Source organism: Osmerus mordax, chromosome 10 (genome assembly GCF_038355195.1).
Source record: "Osmerus mordax isolate fOsmMor3 chromosome 10, fOsmMor3.pri, whole genome shotgun sequence".
Taxonomy (NCBI): Eukaryota; Metazoa; Chordata; class Actinopteri; order Osmeriformes; family Osmeridae; genus Osmerus; species Osmerus mordax.
The window spans coordinates 10,269,177-10,284,897 of record NC_090059.1 but is presented as its reverse complement, the minus strand read 5'-3'; the positions used below and the strand labels follow the sequence as shown (position 1 = coordinate 10,284,897).

The following is a 15,721-nucleotide window of genomic DNA, read 5'->3' as shown; positions in this document are numbered from 1 at the left end:
TTTAGTGAGTGTGTGTGTATGTTTGTGTGTTTTTATATGTCTATGTCTGTTTATGTGTGTGTTCATGTGTCTGCGTGTGAGTGTGTGTTCATGTGTCTATGTCTGCATGTGTGTCTGTGTGTGTGTGTGTGTGTGTGTGTGTGTGTGTGTGTGTGTGTGTGTGTGTGTGTGAAGGGCTTATTGTAGCCCTTAGTGAGGCCAGGACACACATTCCATGCAGGTGATTTAGGCCATTTAGAGAGCTCTTTCTCAGAGGCTCGTACCCTGTATTGTCCTTCTGCAGGCTTGTTTTCTATGGGGACAATGGGCCCTATTCTCCAGTGGGACCACAGTGCTGTCTCACACACTCTTATCCTCTACGAGGCTAAACTAGTCTAGTCTCACCTGAGACTAAAAGACCTGGTGAGACTGAGACAACCCTGTGAGAGAGTTTAGTCTAGTCAGCAAATGTGCTGTATGTCAAATACATTTATCACTTTCCTCAGGTCTGAGATGTACAGGTTGCATGTCTACCCTGTCTCTCAGTGTAACTGTAAGAACAGAATTGTGGTTCTGCCTCACTGGGATAATCACTTCTAAGAAAACTCTGTCTAGTATCAAGACTAGGAGTACTCTCTGCAGGAGAGTCAGAGGGAGTATATTCTAGTATGTGGGGGTATTTACTTTTTATTTCACAATCATGTCTTCAGCAGCTAGGTGACATGGATGGATAGGGAGTTGGGGATAGGATGAAGAGGGGAACACACAATTGGCCTGATGGTTCTGGTTAGCAGGATCAGAAGGAAAACAAAGAAGTCACTGTACACTCTTGCGAGGATGCAAAATATGTTGTTTATTTCACTAAGTTTTGATCATTCACTTCTTGTTTCGTGTTTTCTTCATACACAGTCCAACAAGCCTATTTAGTTGGAGCCCGAGGGTCCTGAGAGAACAGAGACAGTTGAAACGGATCCTTTCTTTGAAGCGGCCGAGCAGGTCGTCATGGGGACTTACCCAGGATTACAGACCATAATAGTCTGCTGCCAAGCTTTGTACAGCTGTCTACTTCCCAGAGACTTTGTAGGTTCCACAGGTGTGTTGGAATTCAAAACGAGAGGTTCAGCTCGCAGGTGTAAATTATTTTTTTCTTGCCGACATTCATCCTAGCTTTGAAGCTGTTTATAATTCATTCAAAACACCAAGTATGAAAATCTGTCACCAAATAACTACTCTGCGTCAACAGTATTGACCACTTTGACCATACAGTGACAGAAATCCAGTGTTTTTCCTCAACCCTAAAGAAGATCAATATCCAGTATTCACTAAGACAGAGAGTTAACTGATTAATTGGAATAGGCTCTGGCTGGATTGACAGTCTGCCAGGTGAGGTGAGAGTATAGGACTCGATAGACATTGTCACCTGATCTAGATGGATCATAGAGTCCTACTCCAACTCCAGCTAACTGATCAAGGTGATCAATAACTGTCCCAATTAATTTTCTTTCTCCCATTGTGATTCTCAAAAGCAAGTTCTTAAGCTGGAAATCCTGCTGTCAAAAAACACTGTGGATGCTAAATTGGTAAGACATATTGAGGCTTTATCATTCAAGTTACAATTTGGCTTTTGATTTTAAAATATATGTTGCTTTATTTTTGTGGTACTTTATTATGTCTTAATGGGGTTCCTCTGGGGTACTAGTGTGAGCCAGCAGTCTTTTGTTCAGACTGAAGATCACTTAAAGTGGTGGTGTTGGACTTTGCTGACATAGACAGACACAACAGAACCTCAGTCTGCTGCAGATAAGAGATTGTGCTGAAGATGACATTCTTTGTGTCGCTAATGTACAACTGTTAGTGTTGCGGAGTGTAATGTAAGCACGTTTCTGTGAAACTGAGGTTGTGTTTACTGAAAGTACTGCAGCTGACTCTGCTGTCTGCTCATACACACACACACACACACACACACACACACACACACACACACACACACACACAAGCACACTGACTCTTAACCTCTCTCTCTGTCTCTCTCTCTTTCTCTGTATTTTTCTTTTCTCTTGTTCATCCTCTCCCAGTGATAAGCTAGCAGAGGCCACCAAACTTGTGTCTTATCTGTTACCAGTCAGCCTTAAACATATCCTGAATGTGTTTGTATGTGTGTGCGTGTGGGTCAGTTTAACTCACATTTACAAGCTGAGGAGAAAGAGGTTTAAATAAAGGCAGCTGACAGACTGATATTATTACTGATACAGCACGCTATGCAAACATGCTATCTGTGTCATCATCATCAACTAAGTGGCTTCAATTAGCCCTGCATTCCAGTATTTAGGTAATCAAACGCACACACTCTCTCTCTCAGACACACACACATGCAAACAAACTGCTATACTTAGCCCTGCACGTCAGTGAGTGCAGAAAGAGGAGCTGATGGTGGTCTGGCTGCATGTTTACCATGAGAGCAACAGGAGGCAGGTTTCTAACAAGGCAGCAGGCTGGAGCCAAGGCTCTGCTCTCTGGCCGGCGGCAGCACCTGTCTGGCTCCGTTAGGGGAGGCAGGAGAGGTTAAATGCTGGTGTGAGGCCGGGCTCCATGGGGTGTGTGGCCCAGCAGTGCCAGCGAGGCCGTCAGACAGACAGGTGGCTCCATAGGACTAGATCGTGGAAGCTCTGGACAGAGACAGGGACTAACCCCACACAGACACTCTGATTGTCAATGGTCTTAGAGGAAGCCCTCTGAGCCATCTAAACACAGAAAATACTTTAACACTTTGAATAGACTAAAAGTCTGCGGTCAAATCTCACACATTCATCTATCTAACTTCCAATTCTATTCGAAGTATACTGATGTACTTCTATAAAAACAAATGTGATAGGCTAAAGTGAGACAGTACATATCCAATCCCATTGAAAGTGGTCTAATTGGTATTTCTCCTGTTCTTTTGTGGTTATTTTAGTGTCGCAAGATGGAGAGGGTGGGAGTTTGTTAAACAGGGCGTGGATTGATTAACACCAAGAAGGAAAGGGCGTGTCTGCCGTTGATGGTGTGCTGCGTGCGAGCGCGCAGGAGGGACAGGAGTCACAGGCAAGAAGACGCACGAGAGAAGAAAAAAAAAAAAACTGTTTCTTGGAGCGACTCACTTTGAGAAAAGTTAATGAAGAGATGTACAGGTTGACCAGTCACCAAAGCGTTAAGGAGCATGCAATCATTGAAGAAGAAAAACTCTGATGACCTTGAAAAAAGATACTGTGACATATTGCGTGACATGACGTTTAAAATGAGAATCCACTTTTAGAGTCACTGGGCTATAATCATTAGATAAGGCATGTTTCCTGCGCTTTGCTTTGTGGTCCAGTACAGCGACTCATGGGATGTAGCAAATGGAGAACTGGGTTCAACTTTGGACACCTGAAGGCGCAGTCGAAGCTCTCCGTCTCCTTTACCATGATCATCATCTTTTCCTACCTATTCTACTCCCTCACCGGATACTGCGACTCCTTACCTCGACCTGTATACGAACAACAATCAAATTTCCTGAATAAACTGCTTTTAAATAATGAACTGAAGTCTTCACCGCAGCGACAACCTGACGCACAGAACGCTTCTCCAGGGTCGGTTGTTAGAGAATTTGATTTCGACAGTGTTGACTCTCTCTTCCCAACGCTTCTCCAGGGTCGGTTGTTAGAGAATTTGATTTCGACAGTGTTGACTCTCTCTTCCCAACAGCTGACAACGAACTGCTACCGGTACAGGGCGACAACAACATATCCATCTCCAATAATTTTGGCAGTAAAAAGTTCCCACAAGCCATCATCATCGGCGTAAAGAAAGGAGGCACGCGGGCGCTGCTGGAGTTTCTGCGCATTCACCCTGATGTGAGAGCAGTCGGAGCGGAGCCCCACTTCTTCGACCGCTTCTATGATAAAGGACCGGAATGGTACAGGTGCGTATCTTATTATTATTTGTGTATCCCGGCCGGTTGACTGAGAACCTTTCTATGTACACCTGGTGACTGAACGTCTTCACGTCTTTGTTGTAAACTTTGGACAAGTAACAGAGGCCAATATGTGCATGACTTGAGAGATCTCAAAACCAAAGTGTACAATAGCTTATTGCGCAAGGTGTGTAGCCTATAGCCTACATAAGTCTTATTCAGTTAATAATATCCCCTCCCATCCACCCATATTCTCCTAATTATACTCCTCTCCTACTCCATCCCTCCGTTCTCTACCCCGTGTCAGTGTGAACTACCTTCATTAGAACTTGTCAGCGCCCTTTGAATAAAGATCTGAGAGCCTCTCCGTGTAGCAAGTATTCATCTGCTGCCAATACCGGCCTGTTTATTGACCTGGCGAGCTGTATCTCGAGGTGTGTGTGTGCCTCCCGGGGGACTGCTCCAAGTGTGTGTGTATGTATAAATATCTATATTTGTGTGTGTTTGTATGTATGTGACATCAGTTGAGCTGGTTGTCCTTACATGGATATGTGTGACAGAAAGGAGAGGGAGGGCAGCACTAGCACCAGTCAATGAATATTAACACATGTAGCTCTGGTGGAGTGCTGTCACGTTAGCTAAACTTGCTTGTAGCTTCTCTCTGTGTCAATGTATGTATACTATAGGTATTTGACCGACTATGTGGTCTCCATCTCTGTCTCTATAGTTTCTATCCATCCTCTGTGTCTAAGTTTCTCTCATACTATTTCTCTCTCTTCATCCTTTTACTCATTTTCTATCTCTCTCTTTCTCCCCACTTCAGTCCCTCTCACTGTCCACGCCTTCTCTCATAATGGTTCTGTCCGGTGTGTCTTGATGACAGGTGGTGTCAGCACTGTGTGGATTGGTCTGGTGTTATGACAGGTCAGGCATTATGTTGGACATAGGGACAAAGAGAGGGAGAGGGTGAGAAAGATTAGGACCCCTCACAGCTAAACAAAACAGAGTAGGCCCTACTGGCCAAAGGAGATTGACTGCAAGGGAGTGATATTAGGCAACTGATGCTGATATATTTTCCCACTCTCCACACTCCATTCTCCATTTTCTTCTCCTCTTCTTTCCTTTCCTCTTCTCTGTCTCCAGGGCATTTGATTTCAAAGCGTTTTCAGTTTGAAGCGAGTGCTGTCCACTGTCTTCAACTGGTAACCAAATAAAACACATGTACATGTTTAAAGGAAGCATTTGGCAAATTGTTCATGCAGAAAAGCTTAAATGTGGAAAGGCCTTGGCTCTGAGAAGGACTGGAAATGGTTCTGTGGCTTTGTGGGAAGGAATATATTTTATAGGATCTGGTGTGAGTGAGAGAAAGAGAAGGAGAATGTTTCTAAATGTGTACTCTGTTCTAGTAATCATTTTAAATTCTATTTCAATATGCAACTTTGTGATAATATCTGTTCGTATGTCTGTTGTACAAGAAGTCTGTGCGTATCCATGTTGTTTAGTATGCGTGTGTGTACGTCTAGTCTACAGTGTGTCTACAGTCTACAATATGCATGTCTGTTCATTTTAACAGATGAGACCACCCCAGATATCCCCTCTCTCTCTCCCTCTCACACCTCCACTGTCCTCAGCCTGTCTCCTCAGCTGTGTGCTGTTAAACCACTCCTTTTTCACGACCCCATAAACATCGGACAGATATAAATGTAATTTCCCCTATCGATCAGCTAAAATGGGAGCTCTGTATTGATCTTCTTCTCCCTGCCTTTATCAGAACTGCACAGCACAGATGTATTAACTCCTGAATATTCAATCTTGTTGACAAGGTGCAGTTACCATTGGCAGTTATAGCACCTTTCTCTGCCTCAATAATGGATTTATCACCTTGGTAGGTGTTTTAGTCTGCATTAAATAGACCATGGGCCTTCAGGAGTGAATTCTGTTGCATAATTCCGCATTGTGTTCAGCAATGTGTCTCAACACAGGCTGGAATACCCAGCTCCTATTACCTGTTTGGCTTTTCATCCCATCACAAGGGATTGCACTGTGGAATTCTGGGTACATAACATGACGTATTATTTAGATTATGTCATTTTTTGAATTTGAGAATTTGAAAGACTTATTTGGCCCAACTGGAAGTGTTTTGGTGAAGCTTATTGTGGTGGAATTTGAACAGTATGGAGATGGTTGTTGTAATAAACCAGTGTGTAAAATGTGCCTGAACAGAAAAGGCTTTGTATGACGGCCAGTGTGAGGTCAGCAATGCTTTAATGGACAGTGAAAGTCAATTTCACTCATGTTGCTTAGTAACAGTATTTTCTGAAAAATAACTGCTTTAACTTAATACTTTCAAGGTACAGGGATACACCTTCAAAATATATATATAAACGGATCATTAGAATTTGCATAAAATTAAGTAAATTATATCAAACAGACATTTGATGCAAAGTAAAGTACTTTCTACCCACTTCAGTCACTTCAAACCAGATAAAGGTAGTCTTTATCAAACAAACACATCCTGATAAATTGATCAGAGGTTAGTAATGATTTTCTGACTGGCTGAGTGAGTGTGGTGTGATTCAGCTATCACATCATAGGATGACCTTTCATTGCTGCATGACAAGCCATGTCCAATCAGATGATAGCTAGTGAAATAAGAAGACGTGAAGTCATTAGATACAAACAGATGACAGAAGAGTGTTTCGTTCAGACGAGCTGCAGTACATATTCAATGACATATGAACCATGTTAGCACCTCCCTTTTCCTCTTTTCATTCTCCTCCTTTGTTTCTTCGCCTTCTCTATTTTTTTCTTTCTTCATTCTCTCTTTTTTCCTCGTACACCCTTCTCAGTTCCATTATGTGCAAGGAAAGATGGAACGTCAGGCCCAGTCTCTACCTCTGAACATTCTCTTTCTCTGGGCCCTTCATTCCCTCAGAACAGGTTTTCGGGGTGCCTGAACACGAGTGATGAGTGTGAAATGATTGGATTATAATTTGCCAACGTCTGTCTGGTTAGTGGTGCCCTACAGCCACTAAACTGTCTTCCTCATGACTCTGTCTGGACAGCCTTGTAATCATTGACAGCACTGCGTGTGTGTGTATGTGGGTGTGCTAGATGGGGTGGGGGGTGGAAGGCGGGTGGGTAAGTGGGTGGAAGGGGGGAAGGGGGTAAGTGGGTGGGTGGGATTGTGTGTGTGTGACCGTGTGTGTGTGTGTGTGCTGTCTCAGCTGTGGATCTCTGCCTGATGCTCCCGTTTAATGTCTGACGGCCTGACTGGGAGAGGGTGAAAGAGTGAGGGGTCTGACTGGGAGAGGGTGAAAGAGTGAGGGGTCTCACTGGGAGAGGGTGAAAGAGTGAGGGGTCTCACTGGAAGAGGGTGAAAGAGTGAGGGGTCTCACTGGGAGAGGGTGAAAGAGTGAGGGGTCTCACTGGGAGAGGGTGAAAGAGTGAGGGGTCTCAGTGGGAGAGGGTGAAAGAGTATGGGGTCTCACTGGGAGAGGGTGAAAGAGTGAAGGGTCTCACTGGGAGAGGGTGAAAGAGTGAGGGGTCTCACTGGGAGAGGGTGAAAGAGTGAGGGGTCTCACTGGGAGAGGGTGAAAGAGTGAAGGGTCTGACTGGGAGAGGGTGAAAGAGTGAGGGGTCTGACTGGGAGAGGGTGAAAGAGTGAGGGGTCTCACTGGGAGAGGGTGAAAGAGTGAGGGGTCTCACTGGGAGAGGGTGAAACAGTGAGGGGTCTCACTGGGAGAGGGTGAAAGAGTGAGGGGGTCTGACTGGGAGAGGTTGTGGAGGGGTTAGGTAGGAAGGGTGAGGGAGAGAGGGAGCGTGAGAACATCAGTTGCTTACTTAGAGAGTCAGCGAGGAACACACCTTTCTTTGTTTGGAACGTTTCTTGACAGAAATGCTTGCAGTAAACTTAACCAACTTGAAAGAGTTGTTTAGGTCTTGCCTCCATAGCATACGGGTCATTCAGTGATTATGTCATTTGCAAGGAAATTAGATTAATTTAGCCATAATGAGTGGTCTGGCAAAGCTTTGCTGCTAATAAAAAAAAGGCGTGCAGCTCTCTCTCTCTCTCTCTCTCTCTCTCTCTCTCTCTCTCTCTCTCTCTCTCTCTCTCTCTCTCTCTCTCTCTCTCTCTCTCTCTCTCTCTCTCTCTCTATCTCTCTCTCTCTCTCTCTTTTTATTTCTCTCTCTCTCTCCCTCTTTCTCTTTCTCTTTCCATGTAGCAGTCTTTACCATCATTAACAGTATACATTAAATAAGTCAATGGAGACAGCAAAACCACCACAGCGATCAGGAAGTGGTTTCACACCTCAGTCCAATAACAAGCCTTCTCATTGGTCTAGAACTGGGATGTTGCCAGATGGCTAACGTTTGGGACCCATTCTGAGTCTATTAGAATTCTCTGAAGTGGTGTTCTGTTCATTTCGTAGAGTTGTTTAATGAATGGAAATGTGTTGTGGAAGTGACAGACAGACATGGTGAGAGGGAATAACCAGTAACCCGTACAGTAATTGTTAACTGCAGTTCAAAGGGAATGGGACCACTTTTACATAGAAATAAACTTTAGCCCAGCTCTCAAAAACCTTTTCTGTAAAATATTAATTTAGAAAAGAAGATTATTGTACAAGACGAAAGCCCAGAGATGAAATCAAACGGGAAGTTTTCATTGCTTTTTCAGAGTTTGAATGTGGCTTGATCTAACTCTTGATGAGAGTTCAAAGAGCTTGATTAGGAGGAGGCAAACTGAGGGTCAGCGATGACATCACTGAAATCCATCTGAGAGAGGAAGGAAGTGACCCTCAGTAATCTGTCCATCCCTCCATCTCTCCCTCCATCCGTCCCTGCTTCCTGTGTCAGTGTATCAGTTCATCGGTGGGTGGGACCGCACCCCCAGTAACCAGCCTATTAAGACACAAATGTTCCAGTGTAAGCCTGACAGAAACTGACAAGCTGATTTTCCCATTTGATAAGAGGAGGAGAAGGAGAAGGCGGGGAATTAGGAGGAGGAGGGGAATTATGAGGAGGAGGAGGAGGAGGGGAATTAGGAGGAGGAGGAGGGGAATTATGAGGAGGAGGAGGGGAATTATGAGGAGGAGGAGGAGAAGGGGAATTAGGAGGAGGAGGATGGGAATTAGGAGGAGGAGGGGGGGAATTAGGAGGAGGAGGGGAATTAGGAGGATGAGGAGGGGAATTAGGAGGAGGAGGAGGAGAAGGAGTGAGCCATTACAGCAACACACACACGCGTCTTTCTTTACCACATCTTGCATAACTCTAACTTTTTTTTCCTATCTTTCTTTCACACATACTGTCCATATCTTCTCCTTTCTGTCTCTTTCTACACATATGCTTCAGTGATGGAATGTCAAGATTCATCCTGCTGTAGACAGGCCCAGGGTTGTTCTCAAACACCACCCCTCAACTCCACCCCCACCACACACACACACACACACACACACACACTGTCATTATACCTCCTGGTTAGGCACTGTCTCTCAGAGGAAACTGTGAGACCACTGCTCAGCCACTCAGAGACAGCTCTATTCAGGATTAGCTGTTAGCTTCACTTTTTCCCTCTAGTAGACAGATTCCTGGGGCCTTTCCTACTGACCCACCTCCCTGGTGTAAACCTCTCCTCTGAACACAACCCACAGCCCGCCGATGGAGGCGTGAGACAGCGGGGTGTGTCCTTCAGACAGGGTGGGTTTATGATTACACCCATACCGTACCCACATGTACACCTACACACAGCTGGCAGCTCGCATCCTGCACACGCAGACACACACACAAACCCAGCAGCCCTCGGCTCCTCTTCCACTCTGCTCTCGTCCCATCTACAGGTGGATATGGTCATGTGCAATTGACAGAATTTTTTTTTTTTCCATATGTCGAGTTAGAATATGAAAATGAGAAAAAAGAGACAAAAAGTGAGCGAAAGAGAAGAAACTGTGAGGTAGTGATAGAAATAGACGGAGAGGGAGAAAGAGAGAAAGGAAGGAGCGAAAAGGAGTGAAACCCTGTGTGAAAGACATCTTGCATTACAAGACCCCTGTGGTCATGGTGGTCTCACCCAGGGAATCATAGCCATCTGTCTCTGACCTTCAGGGTGGAGGAGTCCATATCCTCTCACTGAGGGGTCTGGTCCGGCGCCCAGTCAACACAGAACACAGACCTGGGCCAAAGCACCGGAGCCACACACACAGAACACACAGAACATATCGGAACCAGGGGAACACTTCCTAAGCCTGAAGACACACACAGACACATACACACAGACACATGGACACACACAGACACACACACCGACACTTGCACATGCACACTCACAGACACACACGCGCACAAACACATCCTGTGTTATTGCTGCCAGATGTGGCAGCGTCCTGCAGTGTAGAAGTTGGTGAGACGGTTTGAGCAATTTGAGTGTGTGTGTTCCACTGAATATATAAAAATAAAAATAAAAGCCAATCTGCCGTGTTTATACAAGTGGTCACACTGTATATAAAACAGTAGGGAGATGGGTGGACAAAGGGTGGACAAACAGAACAAAACATAATTCTTTGCTATGTGTGCGTTTCTGGGTGTGTTTGTGTGTGAGAGATATTCAGAGAGAGAGAGACAGAGAGAGAGATACAGAGAGAGACAGAGAGAGAGAGGGACAGAGAGAACACTGGGAGAACAAACAATGTTAAAAGCTTTGTTTGGATCTCAGTGTGTGTGTGCTCAGGCAATTAACACCACAGTGGATCACTGATAACTACCTCCGTGTTTACAGTGCCTACAGGTCCCTCTTTTATACAGCACACACACACACATGCCATAAACTGACGCTTTTCTTTTTCCACGTGAGCTCCTTCAATTAGAGCAAAGATGGAAAATTCTGAGCAAATATTTGTTTTTATCTCTCCAACAGTAACTTTGCGATCCTTTCACCTGGATCATGGCCACCGCCGGTACACTCAGTACACAGCTTGGTACTTCTAAAACACACCAGCAGCTGTTCAACTGCGGCTCTTAGCAGCGCCCAGGCCACCCACTCTGTCAGCCAGCTAGCTGTGCTGATAGCAACATGTCTGCTGGAGAGATCAACACATCTGTGGACTCCCTGACCTGTGTTCCAGCTCCAGCCACTCTAGAGGCCAGGCGCTACGCTAAAGGTGTGATCAAAACAAACAGCGGGTTTTGAGGCCGTGGCTGGCGGCGCTAACTTTGGCTAGCCCCTCCTGTGGAAAGAACACTGACAACGGTAGCGGCTAATGCTAATCTGATCTAGAACAAAAAACAATCTTTAGCTGGAACCGGGTCTTTCATCTTGTGTGTGAGAAAGAGGGAGTGATAAGGTTCTGGTGCTCTTGACCAGATAATGAGGGGCTCTAATGCCTTGCCCCTCTCTCTCTGTCTCTCGCTCCCTCTCTCTCCCTCTCTCTCCCTCTAAGACCACCCGTCACCACCACTACCACCACCACCAGCAGTGTGTGGCCTGCCTGCTGGGTTGGTGTTCTAGCCAGAGAGTTCCTTGATTACAGGCCAGTGTTCCAGAGTGTTTCACAATGTAAACATGATGTCAGTGTAACTCCTGCCTCCACAGCATGGCTCCCATTAGACTGATTGGCCAGAATTAAACAGAGTCCATCTGTGTGTGTGTGTGTTTGCGTGTAAACAACTTCAGGAGATTCATTTTGGCATAATATTATTACATATTGATAGTTACATAGTAACTCTCAACCAAAACATTAATCCCACTATTTTTTTTTCGTTTGTTTTTCTACTGCCCTGTAACAGTGACACATGGTATTCTCTGCTGTTGCTACATCTGTCGTGTTGCTACTGGAGGACCAGGTTAGGACCGGGGAGAGGAGAGAGAAACAAAGGGTTGGGCGCCACACAGCTCCCTGCAGGATACAGACCAACCACACAGCCAAACAGACCTCAATAACACAGCCACCAGAGAGGACTATGGGAAATGTAACCGGGGCATCTTGAAAGAGTCCGAACATTCCACTTTTGATTTCTAAAATACAAATCCAACCAGGATGTTTTAATTCAATAGGATCAAAATAAAAAAAAGGGGAAAACATTTTCTATTGAAAAAGAATTAGGCAATGGACAGATGATAGAGAGAACGGATTGGGCTGTTGAGGTTCTACAGAGCTCAAGTGTTCTAGAACATAACTGCTAGGATTCTGGTTAAGAATAAGAATTCTATACAGCTGCTGTACTTTCCTCCTAACTTCCCAAACTTCTGTTCAAGCCATATGCTGTGCATGAAGTAGAGAGGAAATTACTATTCTGTGGTCATTACAGTCTGCTTTTCTGTGGGTTTTCTGGAGCTGTGTCTAAAAGACCTTCAGCTCAGTGTGCGTGGTTGTGTGTGTGTGTGTGTGCCTTTCATTCCTCATCTTCTGATCAGAGTCTGATGTTGTACAGTAGTTGTGTATATGTAGATGTGTGTGTGTGTGTGTATTGGTGTGATTACAGTACTGTGGCCTCTAATCAGCAATGTGAGCAGCTGCTGGGAGGCTCTGGGTATCTGTGGGTCGGATCTCTCAGCTCTCCGATGCTGAAGGAATGTTCATACATCGGAACATGACTTTCCTAATATGGAACATATGGCTTCTGTTGTCTCCATGCAAATTCACAGCACTGGTTGAGCGGTCTTATGTTTGCTCTTTCCGCAACTTAGCAAACGGTGAATTGTTAGCATCGCTTGGTATGCGTGCCTCGAATTATGACTTGTTTTCTTTTTTCCCCTCTCTCCTCCCCTTCCTCCCTCCTCTTACTCCTCTCCAGGAGCCTGATGCCTCGCACGCTGGAGGGCCAGATCACCATGGAGAAGACGCCCAGCTACTTCGTCACCAGGGAAACCCCTCGCCGCCTCTTCTCCATGAGCCGCCACACCAAGCTGATCGTGGTGGTCCGTGACCCCGTGACCCGCGCCGTGTCCGACTACACCCAGACGCTGTCCAAATGTCCCGGCCTGCCCTCCTTCCAGAGCCTGGTCTTCAGGAACTCCTCCGGGGGGGTCATCGACACCTCCTGGAGCGCCGTGCGCATCGGCATCTACGCCAAACACCTGGAGGCCTGGCTGCACTACTTCCCCCTCTCCAGCTTCCTGTTTGTGAGCGGCGAGCGGCTGGTCAGCGACCCCGCCGGGGAGATGGGCCGCGTCCAGGACTTCCTGGGTCTGAAGCGGGTGGTGACGGACAAGCACTTCTACTTCAACCAGACCAAGGGCTTCCCCTGCCTGAAGAAACCCGAGGGCAGCAGCAGGCCCCGCTGTCTGGGGAAGTCCAAAGGCAGGCCGCACCCTCAGATCTCCCCCGAGGTTCTCCTCAAGCTCAGGGAGTTTTACAGGCCCTTCAACCTCAAGTTCTACCAGATGACGGGGCAGGACTACGGCTGGGACTGAGAGAGAGACGGTCACCCTGATGGCACACTGAGACAGGGGTTAGGGTTAGGATGGTCCTTTACCTAAGCTGTCAAAGGCCTTGGTGTGCTTGCTGACTGACTGGGCTGAGAGAGAGATGTTCGTGTTCTCTGTTCTCCCTCCTTGGACTGAGTCATACTTTAAAATGATGCAAGCGAAGGTCCTGGCATGGGCTTTCCAGAGGTCGAATCACCAGCTGTTACCCTGCATACAAGATGTTTTTGTTTGTTTGTACAAGATGGCAGTGATAGATATAAAGAGAAACCCTGAGAATATTTACGCACAATGAAATCAGCAGGATCCATTTTCACCTTGTTGTCTCTCTGATCTGTTTTTCTGAAATATATTCCCTTCATTCAGTTCATTCATGTCATTCTTTTTAGACGGTTAGTGATGTGTAGAAGCACCAGCACTGATGCTGTGCAGGGATGTATGGTGAACCCATATACATGCAACTATACCCAAACTGTAACCATGGTTGTGCTCTAAATGTGCAAGTATTTATGTTACCAGCGTCCTGCTAATAGGAATTGTTAATATTACTGATATGTGTCATTAATACCTGTGACATTTGTTTCCACACTTCCCGTATAAGCTGTCCTTACTGATTACAAATTTAGAAAGTTTATTTATAAGACACCAAAAATGTTTACTGTTTTATCGTCTACTTTTGTATTTGGAAGGTGAAATACTGACTAAAACCATTTTTATAAAAAAAATCCTGTTGTCTGTGTATCACTAGAAACACTCATATGGATGAAATGAATGGTTAAACACAGCTCAGCCAGTGTGTGTGTGTGTGTGTGTGTGTGTGTGTGTGTGTGTGTGTGTGTGTGTGTGTGTGTGTGTGTGTGTGTGTGTGTGTGTGTGTGTGTGGGGGAGGATCATTGAGCCACAGTCTCTAGAGCTAAATGTGAAGTTACCGCTGAGAGGAAGCTTTCTGATGTGTAAGCAATCAATCCACATAGGTCACTAGAGAACCCTGGGATGGGGTATCGTTGACCCTTGACTCCTGCTGCTGACCTGCAGGCCTCTGTGGTATAAACTGCTGACCGCCTGGACTGGCCAGCTAACAGTGGATTGGCTGGAAAGACTGTCAGTCACCCTTCCCACCTCTATAGGATCCATTAATATTGCAGTTTCCACCTCTGGGAACTGCTCTTCAGGGAGCGGGCTAATCAATACCTGCCTGGTTAGTTTATAGGCGGAGGGATATTTGCTTCCGTGCGCCATGTCCCGTGGCATGGTGATTTAGCTCCAGGTCGCACCGAGGTCGCAATCACACATTTGTAAAAAAAAAAAAAAAAAAAAAAAAAGATTTAACAGGTGATTTATAGCTCATACATGTTGAATCGATGGCAGTACTCTATGGAGAAGTGCATGAGAAGGGTGTGTAAAATTGGTGTTAGTGCGGGGTTACATTTACATGTAGTCATTTAGCAGAGGTTAGCAACAAAATACAATAAGCTACAATCTCTCTGTGCTAGGTTATTTCCTCTGGGTAGTATTATTCATGTTTTATTCATGACTATAAATAAACAACACTAATACTTCAGACTTTCATTTCACAAGGCAAATGAAAAACTTGTTTATGTAGGCCTGACTAATCAAAACAAGGAAGAAATGATAGTGGTTATTTCAGATTACATTAAAGATCAGTGATGCCTTCTTGGTCTTCTTTGTGACCCTGCTACTCTTGTCTGACTGGATCCTGCCATGTAAACATGGGCTGAGTCCTCTCTACTTTCAATTAAGCTGCTATGGTCTCCTCTGCACTCTTCACACTTGTCCTCCTGAAGCGACTTGGCCAGCTGCCCTCTGGCCCGGGCCAGGGTAGAGGCCTCTCAGTGGGGGTCTCTGTGACCCGGATGACCCCTGGAGGTCAGAGAGAGAGAGGGAAAGAAAGACATAGACTGAAAGAGAGATAGAGAGATAGAGAGAGAAAATGCCACCTTTGGGTCACCAGGCAACCCCTGACCCTGACTCTCCCTTGGCTATTCTCAGAGAGAAGGAAGGGGAGCAGGAACAGGGAGAGTGACTGATCCGTTATGGGTACTAATGGACTAATTTAGCCTGATGAATAATGTCAGAGGACTGTAATTATGAATAGACAAATGGGACGAGGTTTGACCATTACGTTGGAGGGTATTATCTTCAGGCACCCTGATGACTGTTGATCATTAATGTTGACCTTTAATGGTTACTTAGTGGTATTCTAATGATTAGTTCAAATGTTTAAGAGGATTTTTATTGCACTGAAACCTAGTGTAAATAACGTATCAGTATGTATGTAATGTAATGGTAGTCATGTGACCAGGTACCAACTGTTGCCCTTTGACCTCCTAGTCAGGAAAGGTCAGAACCAGAGAAAGTTTCCTGTCAGA

At 45.5% G+C, this 15,721-nt stretch overlaps 1 protein-coding gene across 1 annotated transcript; it reads left to right on the top strand.

The window, feature by feature from the left end:
- Positions 1-3,066: 3,066 nt before the first annotated feature.
- On the top strand, positions 3,067-14,033 carry si:dkey-121b10.7 (heparan sulfate glucosamine 3-O-sulfotransferase 6). Its single transcript, XM_067244546.1, has 3 exons — positions 3,067-3,649; positions 3,703-3,919; positions 12,701-14,033. Exons 1-3 carry the CDS (start codon positions 3,343-3,345, stop codon positions 13,317-13,319), a joined length of 1,143 nt encoding a protein of 380 aa, XP_067100647.1. The 5' UTR covers positions 3,067-3,342; the 3' UTR covers positions 13,320-14,033.
- Positions 14,034-15,721: the final 1,688 nt, after the last annotated feature.

What these genes read in the sequence shown, in the direction of transcription:
- si:dkey-121b10.7 (XM_067244546.1), top strand. Translation starts at nt 3,343, where the DNA reads ATGGGATGTAGCAAATGGAGAACTGGGTTCAACTTTGGACACCTGAAG. An exon ending in CTTCCCAACGCTTCTCCAGG is followed by an intron (nt 3,650 to 3,702) that starts GTCGGTTGTTAG and finishes TCTTCCCAACAG; the next exon opens with CTGACAACGAACTGCTACCG. An exon ending in AAAGGACCGGAATGGTACAG is followed by an intron (nt 3,920 to 12,700) that starts GTGCGTATCTTA and finishes ACTCCTCTCCAG; the next exon opens with GAGCCTGATGCCTCGCACGC.